Source organism: Ceratotherium simum, chromosome 3 (assembly GCF_057802395.1).
Source record: "Ceratotherium simum simum isolate JZ-2026a chromosome 3, ASM5780239v1, whole genome shotgun sequence".
In the NCBI taxonomy this organism is placed as follows: domain Eukaryota; kingdom Metazoa; phylum Chordata; class Mammalia; order Perissodactyla; family Rhinocerotidae; genus Ceratotherium; species Ceratotherium simum.
In genome coordinates this window covers 61,752,941-61,765,092 of record NC_141902.1, presented here as the reverse complement: position 1 = coordinate 61,765,092, position 12,152 = coordinate 61,752,941, and the positions used below count along the sequence as shown (strand labels likewise).

General features: G+C 50.8%; 1 protein-coding gene across 2 annotated transcripts in view; it reads left to right on the top strand.

Moving 5' to 3' along the window:
• The window catches only part of ITGA11 (integrin subunit alpha 11), a 117,451-nt gene that overhangs the window by 55,375 nt on the left and 49,924 nt on the right, over nucleotides 1-12,152 (top strand). For both annotated transcript variants that reach the window (XM_087428597.1, XM_087428596.1), the window contains exons 4-7: nucleotides 2,834-2,925; nucleotides 5,666-5,780; nucleotides 8,843-8,970; nucleotides 10,092-10,240. In XM_087428597.1, coding sequence (XP_087284723.1) covers nucleotides 2,834-2,925; nucleotides 5,666-5,780; nucleotides 8,843-8,970; nucleotides 10,092-10,240 — 484 coding nt within the window. The remainder of the gene's footprint in view (nucleotides 1-2,833; nucleotides 2,926-5,665; nucleotides 5,781-8,842; nucleotides 8,971-10,091; nucleotides 10,241-12,152) is intronic.

Here is a 12,152-nt window from a genome sequence, read left to right as displayed (position 1 = left end):
CTGGGGGTACAGCAGGGAACAAGAAGCCAAGGGCTCTGCTGGGAGGGGACAGCGAGTGAGTAAACAAATTAGAAAGCAAGGTAATCTCGGGCAGGGCTAAATGCTGTGCCATCAACCAGGGTGCTATGGGAAGAGGAGCTGGGTGGTGGGGGTGGCAGTTCTACCTTAGCAAAGGGAAGGCCTCTCTGAGCAGGTAGCATTTGAGCAAAGGTCTGATGGTGAGAAGGAGTCAGGTGGGGCATCCCAAGCATTGGGTAAGCAAGTGCAAAGGCCCTGAGGGGGGAATGATCTTGCTCTGTTTGAGGACGGAAGGAATAGGCACATGGCTGGGGCAGAGAGAGCAAGGTGGGTGGTGGGAGAGGTGGGCACTGGGCTCAGGGCCTGGGCCCCCGAGAGAAGCTCCTGGTCCAGGTGGGGCCACAGGTGAACCGATCATTTAGTTTTCTCAATTGCTCTGGTTTCCGATGTGGACCTGATTTCCCTCCAGAGGAGGAGCCCCTGCTGGCAGTGAGAGTTGAGGCTGTGAGACCCTGGGAAACATTCCTGAGCTGAGGCATATATGGGAGGCAGTGGGCAGCAAAGTGAGTGGGAAAAGTGCTGATCAGGAAGCACTCATTTGATGGGTGTCCCTGTCCCTCCCACCGAGGAGAGAGGCACGGCAGGAAGACCATCTGTCAGTCTAGCCCCCCAGTGGAAAACGCAAGGCTGGGAAACCTGAGTCCTGGCTTTTCCTATGGCCTTTCCAGTCTGAGCTGCACCGAGCCGGGAACGTTCTTTCCTCTCTCTCCAGGGAAGGCTAAGTGGGTGTCAGTCATTCACACCTCAGTGTGGAAGAGTCTACCCCAGCACTGTCTTCCCAACACCTGGATGAAGTCAGGGTTTCACTGAGGGCAGAGGCTTAGGGAGGGCGTGTGATTCTGGAAGGCAGACCCTGTGTCCTCGAGGAGGGGCTTGTGCCCCTCCACCCTCACACAGACCCGCTGAGAAAGGTGTTAGTCTCTCCCGCTCTCAGAGGGACAGACTGAACCCGAGAGAGGTCAGTGACCGCCCCAAACCCATGAAGCCAGTGCAGAGCCAAGTGGACTTGAACCTGAGTCTGCCTTACTCCACCGCAAGGGTCTTCCCTACCATGCCCTTCTGCTTCCGGGCGGGCACAGTTCCAGTAAGGACTTCAGTCACAGAGACAAGGGAGAGGCAGAGGGGCGGGGTGAGGTGAGGGACGTGCCCCTTAAATAAATGGAGGGCAGAATTCTCCAAGCCTCTGAGGGCAGAGGTTGCCCAGTCAGGACTCGGAGCTTCCTCTCCAGATTTCTCACCACCATCCCACTGCCAGCACAGGCCTGCCTGCAGATGGGAGAACTCAGGATGTGACACTGGATAGCTGGGGTTCGAGTCCCCACTCTATCATTTACCAGTGACTGGCCTAATAGAAGTCACTATCTCCCTCTGCCCCTCGATTTTCTCATCTGGAAATGGTGACTCCTGGGCCTCCCAGGACCGAGGGGGCTCCTGGGAGGGCACGTGTGGACGGTACTTTGTAAATGATAAGGCACCATAGAAACACCAGGGTTATTACTGTTTTTCTCTCTGGCTTACTTGGACAGACAAGACAGAAAGCAATCCCAGTCATTCTCAGCACAGCCAAGAGGGGCTGCATTTCAAAAGGAGCCTCACTACCAACCAAAGGGCAAAACAACAAACACAGCTGCCCCCACCCCAGCCCACGAGAGGGTCAGGCGTCTGCAGTTCTGGCCTCTGTGGAGGCCCGGCCCTGCTGCCCCGTGCCCCGGAGGGCAGCCCAGCTCTTCACGCTTCCCATCGCCAGCCAAGCAGATTGCAGACCTTTCCTGGTCAGGCCTCCAAGGGCTCAGAGATCCCTCCCCTCCCCAAGCAGAGAATGGGGTTCCTCGGGGTCCTCCTCACAGCAGGTCGGGACTCGCTCTCGGCTTAATAAAATGCCCAACCCAGTTCCCCCAAACTCTCCCCCACCACGTGCCCATACACGTGTGCACACACACAAACAGACACACTTACACACCAACACATGTCTGGGGAATTCAGGCGCACTTCCTTCCCTTCAGTGGCCTGACAAAACGGTCTCGTAAAACCTACACCAATATAATTTTGTTCAGTAATTCTAATCTGCCAGACCCTCTCCCTATGCCCAGTTGGCTGATAATCCTGCTCCTCAGTATCTCTCCTGATAGCCAACCACAGAATGACATTCTTAGGCAAGACCTTGTACCTCTAGAAAGTTCTTGTTAAATTGGCAGTTTGTTACCTATGAGACAGAATCAGCTATCATGTGTCAGTTTATCAGATGAGCAGTGAACCGGGCCCTGAGAGAAGAGGACACAGGACTGGTGAGTTTTGATGATAGGTTGACTTGAAGAAAACTGGCAAGGACTCTGCACAGAGGAAACCAGTCTAGGTGGGGGGCCCTGGTATGCGTGGGGTGAGACTCAAGGGGAATGTTGGGGTCCAGTCAGATGGCTGGAGGAGGGAGAGCTCTGGACTAGGAGGTGCAAGGCTCTGCCATGTGCCTACGGTGTGATTTTGGGCAGGTTGCTTGGCCTCTCTGAGACTCGGTTTCCTCATTTCACAAGGAGTTGTGAGGAAGTAATGAGACCGTGTCCGGGCAAAGCCTTTGTAAACTGTGAAGGGCCACACCAACGTGCAGGCAAATGAGGGGCTCAGAGGGCGGGGAGAATCGGGAGGTCTGCCTGGCACCGACCCTGCCGCAGGCACTTCTGGTGGCCAGCGGCAGCAGCAGGCTCTGGGCGGAGGGTGGGCAGGAGGGGGCTGCAGGCTGAGCTTCTCCATCCCACCCCAGGAAGGGTCACCCTGTCTAACGTGTCTGAGCGGAAGGACAACATGCGCCTCGGCCTCAGCCTGGCCACCAACCCCAAGGACAACAGCTTCTTGGTAAGAGCCACCCCTACCCTGTCTCCGAGCCCCAGCCCTTCCTGCCCCATGAGCCCTCTGCTTGGGGCCGGGAGAGCTGTGGGGTGATTGAATGCATCCTTACACGCACACTCGGCACTCTACCCACCAGGCTGCCTGTCTACACACGCTCCAGGGAGCAGCTCCTCCCCTAGCTTCCACCTGTGCCATTCTGCCTGCTGTGCCCTAAATTTCTGAGGGGAGGTGTGAGCCCTTTTGTGCGAATACCCTCCAGGGTGAGGGGGGCAGACAGCATGAAAGGAACAGGAATAAATAAAGATAGCCAACAATCCGATGCGGGGCCTATCCCTTCCTTTGGGAAGACAAATTTCCAAGGCAGAGGCTGAATCTCTGCTCCAGGTTCACACCACGCACCCTACAAAGACTTTGAAAGGAAGCCATAAATGAGTGAACACAGGTTTACAACAACTGAGGGAAGGAGTACAGAGTGACAGGCCACCTGGACTGCGCAGGATCAGATGGGAAGGCTCCCCGGAGGAGGTTTCTGTTTTGTTTTTAAAGAAAAGACAGGTCTTAGCAATGAAGAAAGAGGAGGGGGTATTTGGGCTGAGATGGTAGAGACATTCATTCATTTAAACAACAGTTGTTTGGAGGACTCGCAATGTACTGAGCCCAGTGCCAGGCACTAGGGACTCAGTAGTCACCAGAGCTGCTGCCCCCTGGAGCTTGCCTTCTGAGTGGAGAGAGACAGTGAGCAAATGAGTGATGTAACCATGATGTCGGGACAGAAAGGCAGCAGCGGGCTGTGCTGGAAAGTCTCCGTACCCTGCCCAGGCTTTGCACATAGCAGGCAAGCGCGGGTGGCATGATGGTTGGCACTGCCTACTCCTCGCCACCACGTGGGAGTGAACCACCATGAGTTTGGGGATGCTAGGGGTTCAAAATAGGATCCTTCTGATCCTTCTAGTTCCTAGAAACAGCTGTGAGAGGGGATTTCAGAGTAAAATTACCCCCCAGAAAGCCCAATAAAACGCACCACTCATTTTAAGATAGGAGGGCTTGTTCACTCTTTGTTTTTTCCGTCAGTCCATTTCTGTCAACAGATGAGACATCTAGGGTGTAAAGCACCAGATACCGGGGCAGTGAGATGACTAGGATGCTCAGGGACTTGAGGAGAACGGAGTGGCTCTGCCACGGAAAGTCCTGATGTGCCTCGATGTGTGGTCAGCCCACAGCCCTCCATCATCCCCAGCCAAAGGCAAACAGGAGCCCTGGCCCTGTCCACACACATACCTGTCAGGGGCTTTGTTGCTACTCCCTCTTCCCTCTGAGGCTCCTTGTCACATTCCTACTAATTTGATTTCACCCACTTTACAAGGTGGGATGAAGGCCCAAGAGGGATGGTGTGAGATACCCTCTGGGGCTTATGTGGGTAGGTTAAGTCCCTGGTTTATAAATAGCAACTTTTTTAACTCATTGGCCCATCCATTTATTCATTCATTCATCAGTCCATCCCCCAACAAATCATCCATCCCTCCATTTATCTATCCATCCATCCATCCATTCATTCACCCATTCATCAATATATTGGTCCACCTCCTCATCCTCCTATCTAATCATCCATCCTTCCACTCACCCCTCCCTACCTCCCTTCATCATCTGTCCACCCACCTATCCATCCATCCGTCCATCCATCCATCATCTTTCTATCCACCCATCCATCATCCATCCATCCATCATCTTTCTATCCACCCATCCACCAATCCACCTATCATCCATCCATCCCTCCATCTATCCATCCATCCATCCATCTATCCATCCATCCATCCATCATTCATCCATCCATCCATCTATCTATCCATCATCTATCATCTTTCTATCCACTCATCCATCCACCATTCATCCATCCATCTTCTATCCATCCACCCATCCATCCATCATCCATCATCCACGCGTCCATTCTTTATTCTCCCTCTACTTCCAAAAATAATTTACAGCAGCTTCAACGAAGGACACAGATAAAATAAAACCTTTAAAATCTGAGTAAAAAAAAAAAAGACAGGTAATTAAAGGGATTAGAAATAGAATAATTACTCTTCCAACCAGAGGAAATTACAGCACAAAATTTAGTCTTGGGCTTCTTGGCAGCAGGACAAAAATGGAGGCATGGAGCTGGGCTTTCGTTTTTAATGACCGTGACCCTGAGAGGAACTCATCACTCAGTCTTTAAATGAGGCGTCAACATCAGTGTATTTGGTAGCAGAGAAAGAGCAGAGGCGTTCTTTTCTTTCCCTAGTGAGAGCCATGGGCATGTGTTCAGGACCCAGTCCTAGAAATATCCCCAGTAAGGACCTTCAGGTGACCTGTTCAGACAGAGGGGCTATTCTAGTGACGTTGAAGGGTCCACTCCCATGGATGAAAAGGCTTTCCCAGTTCCTGTGTGGGGAGTGGGGTGGGCAGGCGGGGTGAAGGAGAGTCACAACCCAAGATGAGGGGATGGAGAATGGGACCCTTGAAATACAACAAAGGACTCTAAGATGAGTTTTTCTCTATTCCACCTGAAACCAAGGGAACTGATACACCTTGCAGCAAGAGAGAGTTCAGTTAGACTTAAAGAAGACCCTCTAAACCCTGGAGATACTAACACTCAGATAGAGGATGTCTGTCTTGGGTCATGGAGGTTGGGGCTGGACCAAAGGTCGTTGGGCCTGGACCCTCCCTGAGGCCCCCCACAGACTGGTGGTCTGGCTGTGCTTCACAGGCCTGCAGCCCCCTCTGGTCTCACGAGTGCGGGAGCTCCTACTACACCACGGGGATGTGTTCACGAGTCAACTCCAACTTCAGGTTCTCCAAGACCGTGGCCCCAGCTCTCCAAAGTAAGTGCCTTTGAATCTGCAGACTCAGGCTGAGCGGCCAGCAGTCCCTCGGAGGAGGCTCAGGGCTCTGATCCCCACTATCCTGCAGCTACACAGGAGCACCTGGACACTAGCCCCGCCCTGCTCCTGCCCTGTGGGTAACCTGGGACCACTCACTTCACCTCTTTGGGCCTCTGCGGCCCACTCTCTGCCACGGAGCAATGGTGGGGGAAAATGAGCTGAGGTTATGAAGACAATCCCAGCAGCCAGAGAGGCCCACTGCAAACACACCTGAGTGAGGAAGAGGTTGCTGGGCCACCATATATATTAGGCAAGCTGCGCACTGCACTGGGGACATCGTTCACTTAGACTACAATGTGAATGGTGCCCTCTAATGTTATGCAATGCAGTTGTCTATAGGTAGTGGGCCAGGGAGAACAGATATATCCCTGGTAATAGACCCATCAAGCCAGTGTTCCTGGACATCAGGAAGCTCTGCCCAGCTTGCCCAGAACTTCATGGAACACAAAACCTCCCACACACTCCCCACCTGCCAAGAAAATCTGGGGAAATAACGCTCAGACCTTGCCTCCGGCGAGCCCAGACTGCTTGGCTGCGAGCCTATTTCCTCTGGGCTGAACACCATCGCCAAGCAGCTGCTGCCCGTTTTATTGAGGGTGAGGGGATTAGCACTCCAGCTAGCTGGCAGCCTCCCTCCAAACAACAGGGCCATCTCTGACTGGCGTCAGAGATGGAAAGATGGTACTTGGGGGAGGAAGGAGGATGCCTCAGTCCAGCAGAGGCTGGAAAGTGGTCCTCTTATGGTGACGAGGAGGTGTTATTCTATTCACACTAAATGGCAGAGGGAAAGACAGTGCTGGGGCCCAGGAAGAGCCCCAAGGTGGGTCACCCCCCGCCCCCAGGGCTGCTCTTGCCTCTGGGCCAAGGTGTGACCATCTCAGCCTCCCAGAACCTCCTGTGGTGGAGGCTTCCTCACCTGGCTGACCAGCAGCAGTGCCCCAGGAGCTCATTGGATACAGATTCCAGGGCACTCCCCCTGGAGGTTCTAGTTCAACAGGTCTGTGATAAGCCCCGGGGTGTGTGTGTGCGTGTGTTTCAGTGGGATGTTCAGCCATGTTTAGGAAGCACAGACCTAAAGCAAAATTCTTCCCAAGGTGTCTTAAAAAGAAATATTTGAGGGGCCAGCCCGGTTGGCATAGTGGTTAAGTTCACACGTTCTGCTTTGGCACCCTGGGGTTCGTGGGTTCGGATCCTGGGCTCGGACCTATGCACGGCTCATCAAGCCATGCTGTGGTGGCGTCCCACATACAAAATAGAGGAGGATGGGCACAGATGTTAGCTCAGGGCCAATCTTTCTCACCAAAAAAAAAAAAAAAAAAGAAAGAAAACTTTGAAATTGTAAGAAAGAAATCAGCAATAATAAATGCCTTCTAATGATAAAACTAGCTTAAAATAAAAGAAACCTGGTGCCTATCACTAGACTGGAAACTCCTCCCAATCAAGAAGTTTCTGGTGGCCGGCCAGGTGGCGCAAGCGGTTAAATGCACGCACTCTGCCGAGGCGGCCCGGGGTTCGCCGGTTCGGATCCCAGGCGCGCACCAGTGCACCACTTGTCTGGCCATGCTGTGACAGGCGTCCCATATAAAGTGGAGGAAGATGGACATGGATGTTAGCCCAGTGGCAGTCTTCCTCACAAAAAAAAAAAAAAGAAGTTTCTGTCACGGTCACCTCCGTGGTCACCCACACCACGCAGCGCCCACTGTTGAGCTAAAGCACACTGGGAAAGGACAAAGCTATCAGGCGCTGTCAGCCCAGAAGCGTCAGGCCATCACGTGCTGTACACAGCATGCAATTGGGACAGAAATGTCTACACAGCTTCTCCTAAAGCGGAGGTGACTCCGAGCATCGAATCGCCCAAACTCTTCTAAAACACGGTCTCAAATGCGAAGCCTGCGACGGGCCCCTGGGCTCAAAGCCACCCGCCTTCCTCTCTCTGTGAGCACTGAGTTCAGCATGCTGCACCTTCACGATGCAGGAGTTCCTGGGATGGTTCACACACAAAAGGCTTCAGCCTTATGGCTGTTAAGTAGCTTTTATAACAGTGTGAAAATTCTCTAGTAAAAATAAGCAGATGCCAGATATTTCAATATAATATGATGTAATATAATACAAAAGAGCATATTTCAAAGAAACCCTAACTGTTCACAAACAGAAATTACTTAGATTTTAAGTTTGTTACATTTCTTATAGTACCAATGTTTCTTTAGTTTTCTTTGTTGATTTTTATTATTCATTTTAATTTCGTATTAATATTATGAGACTATAGAGAAAACTTTATATTCAGAGCAGAAATAAAGGGATGAGAGCTCGACCTGATGATGTGATCATCACACTAACAAAGTGGTTTGCTTAAAAAAGTGAAAATAGGATCAGCTAAGACTTGTTGAGCACGTGCTTTGTGCCCAGCCATATGGAAGCATGATCCTGTGGATTCCTCACGGCAGCCCTCTACTGTCACCAGGCCTGTTTTACAGATGAGAAAACAGATGCTGAGAGGTTCCGTGACTTGCCCAAGGTCAAAGCCAAGAATCAAACATTATAATTCCAGATTCTGCATTCCTAGCCATTACACCACACTGCCTCCCTAAAAAGTGAAAGCCATCCCTGCGGGCTGAAAGTAGTAAGTGCCAGCCTGCCCGTTTCAGTAAAACAAGTGATAAAGAGAGGCTGATTTGGGCAGTGTTGGCTGCCTCGGAAACACTGACCAGCTGACAGTGGTCAGTGCATGAGAAGGAGCAGAGGGGGTCAGGCTTAATCTAAGCTTTGTTCACATGGCCAGCACAGAGAGGTGGAGCCGAGCCAGGAATTCTTGGGCTCATCATTCACGTTGCCCAAATAAATGTCCAGCCCAAGGATGGCCCCCAGCCCAGGAATTACACACATGTAATTATATACATATGACAGAGTCCTTCTTCTAGTGTCTTTTGGACAAAGAACTGGAGAATCAGAAACTTGCAGACACTGGGCCCTTGGGTAGCCGTGACCATGTCCCCACTTCCCAGGGTGCCAGACCTACATGGACATCGTCATTGTCCTGGATGGCTCCAACAGCATCTACCCCTGGGTGGAGGTCCAGCACTTCCTCATCAACATCCTGAAGAAGTTTTACATCGGCCCTGGGCAGATCCAGGTGAGCATCTCTGGGACTGTTTCCTCCTCCCAACAGATGGTAGATGTAGATGCTGCCTTGGGGTGCAGGGGAGCATCTCTGCATGCACTAAGAAGTTGTAGGTGGAAGGGTCAGCACCAGGGCCCTGCAGCCCAAGACACTCATCTCTGCTGGGCACATCAAGGGACAATCTGGGGGAGGCCTCACCTCGAGGGTCAAACATTGTCTTCTGGGAGAGATGCCACCTATTAAGAAAAACTTTGACCAGCTAGAGAGTGAGAAGGAAGGCAGGAAAGGTTGAGTAGGCACTAGAATCCTGCCGAGTGGGACACAGGGGAGCATTAGACACATTAATCTTGGAGAGAAGACTGGGGAGGAGGTCACAGCTGCCAGCACATATTTGAAACGCTGCCTGGCTGAAGAGCGGGTAGATTTATTCCATATTGTTTTGGTAGGCCAAATGAGGACCAATAATTGGAAGTTACAAGGTGGCAGATTTTAAGTCAATCTAAGAAATTATTTTGTAACAACTAGAGCTGGTAAAAGGGAGTGGGCTTTCTCATGAAGTGGTGGACTTTCCCACCACCAGAAGAGCATCTTTTAGGGTATTGTGGGTGAAAGTCCAGCATTAGAAAGGCACCAAATAAACTCGGCAGGCTCATCCAACAGTAACATTTTATCATTCTAGTGCTACTGTAGGTCTTTAGGGTTTTTTGTTTATTTTGAGGCTATTAATATATGTCAATATTTTATCAACCTTGGGGATAAAAAAACCTCTTCTCTGTTCCAGAGTTTGGTGAACAGTGCCATGCCCCCCACCCATGCCATTCATAATATTTTAGACTTCAATTCTATGCTCAACTTTTGTCTTTTTAAGTAAGAAACTTAATCTGTGGGCCTTTCTTTAAATCACAGTCTCCTGTCTCCATATGCATCTTCCACTTGCCTCACCAACCCATCCATTCATTCCCAGAACTTTGCAGAACCTCTTCCCTTCAGCTTAGTTGCTCTCCCTTGGGACATCCTCAGCCCTCCTCACTCCTGAACTGTCACAGATAGAGAGATGACCCAGGGGGCCTCACCGCCACAGGTCTAGGTGTTGGGGGTTGAGATGTTCTGTCGCCCTCTCCTCTAACTTGCAGGTTGGAGTGGTTCAGTATGGAGAAGACGTGGTACATGAATTTCACCTCAATGACTACAGGTCTGTAAGAGATGTGGTGGAAGCAGCCAGCCACATTGAGCAGAGGGGAGGAACAGAGACCCGGACGGCGTTTGGCATCGAATTTGCTCGGTAAAAAAAAAATTAAATGTTTTTAAATCTCAGATACCATTCTAGTTATATATGGCTATGTAACAAACCCCCACAAAATTTAGGACCTTGAGACAATAATTGATTAATCCCTCAAAGTTCTGGGGTTTGGCTGGGCTCAGCTGGTCAATTCTCTCTTGGATTTTCGCATGTGGTTGAAATCTGGTGTCAGCTGGGGCTGTTGTCATCTGAGGATCTGACTGGGCTGGACATTCAAAATGACACACTCCTGTGGCTGGCAATTGATGCTGGCTGTTGACTGAGAACTCAGCTGGGGCTGATGACATGAGCACCCACATGTGGCCACGTGGCTCGGTTTTCTCACAGCATGACAGCTGGACTCTGAGAGGGAGCATCCCAAGAGTGAACTTTCCAAGAGACCCACGCAGGAACTCCAAGACTGCCTATGCCCTAGCCCCAAATGTCCAGGAAAAAACTTCTGCCATATTGTATTGGGAAGCAGGTCACTACAGCCAGCCTAGATTCAAGGGGAAGAGAGTTTGATTCTGCCTCTTGATGGAGGAATGGCAAGGTCTCATTGCAGAAAAGCATTTGGAGTGGGGGCTATTATTACAGCCAACTCTGCAAAATGTGTTCTGCCACAGAGACCCTATAAAAAGTGGAGGTTCTTTGATTGCAGAGTCTTCCTGTTGAGAGTTTGTCATCAATGGAGTATGAAGAACATAGTTAAATCTAACCTCTGAGATTGTAGAGTAAGGAGGCTGGTTCCTTAAAAATCACCCCAGAACTCACTCATGATGACAATGAAGGCTGTCTCTCGTCGTCGTCCACCACAAGACAGCCATGTGCTTATTCCAGTAACACTGCCACTGCTCAGAACACTGTGCTCGCCCCCTCTGAAATCAGTGAGTGATTTTAAAGGCAACTCCCCGAGATTTTTCAAGCTAAGGCCTAAACTCCTGTGATGACTACATCCAGGGCATTTAGGTTTTAGATGTATAAATTTTACACCTACAAATATGAGTTCTGCTATGTTCATTGAGACCACAGTCCCATTACCTTATAATCCCACCTCACATAGGGTTAGTCAATGTGTTTAACAGAATTCCATGATGTAGTAACATGATTTCGCGTGGTCAAAACATTAAGTTTTGTCCAACCTCACAACTCTTTATGATTAAGTTACTGCTCCACTAACGTATTTTTGTTTGCCGAAAAAAGCTCAAGCTTTTTTCCTAAATGAGCCTTCCTCTGTGTGAAGATGGCTCTTACTCATCCTCACGAGGAACGGGCCACTTTGCTGTTTCCTCATCATCAGGCTGGGCCCCTGAGACCGCCCAGCAGGCCCTTGTGAAATGGCTGGGGCAACGGAGGGAAGCCGGTGCCCACCGAGCTATCACTTCCTCAGTGGGAAGCTAACTGACTCAAACAGGGATGGAGCCCATGTTTCCGTCTCATTTCGCAGCCTGCCAACCCCGGGTCAGTTACACGTGTGTGACTCACAGGCACCTCTGGGGTGTGCAATCTGCACCTCAGGTGAGGTTTGAAATCTGATCTTCCCAGCCTGCCAAGTTTGGGTCCCAAATCACACCCAGTGCTTTTTAAGGTAAAAGGTTTTCTCTCCTCACTCAGTTATTCATAATGCATTTTTTTTCTGTGCACCCACTAAAGTACAAAGATCCAGGCCATGGATTTGAGGGGTTACAAAGATGGTAACCTGTAGCCCCCCGCCCGGCAGGGGACCTCTGATAAGCATCAGCCTAATTCCATGAGGATGAGAGGGGGAGGGCTCCAAGGGAGGGCCGGGAAGGACTGTCAAGACAGGGTGGCATTTGACCTGTCCTGGGAAGACCCGAGGATTCCAGCAGGGAGAGGTAGAGAGAAGACATTCCACAGAAGACATTCTGCCCTGGAAAGGGCCAAGGAGAGGGGA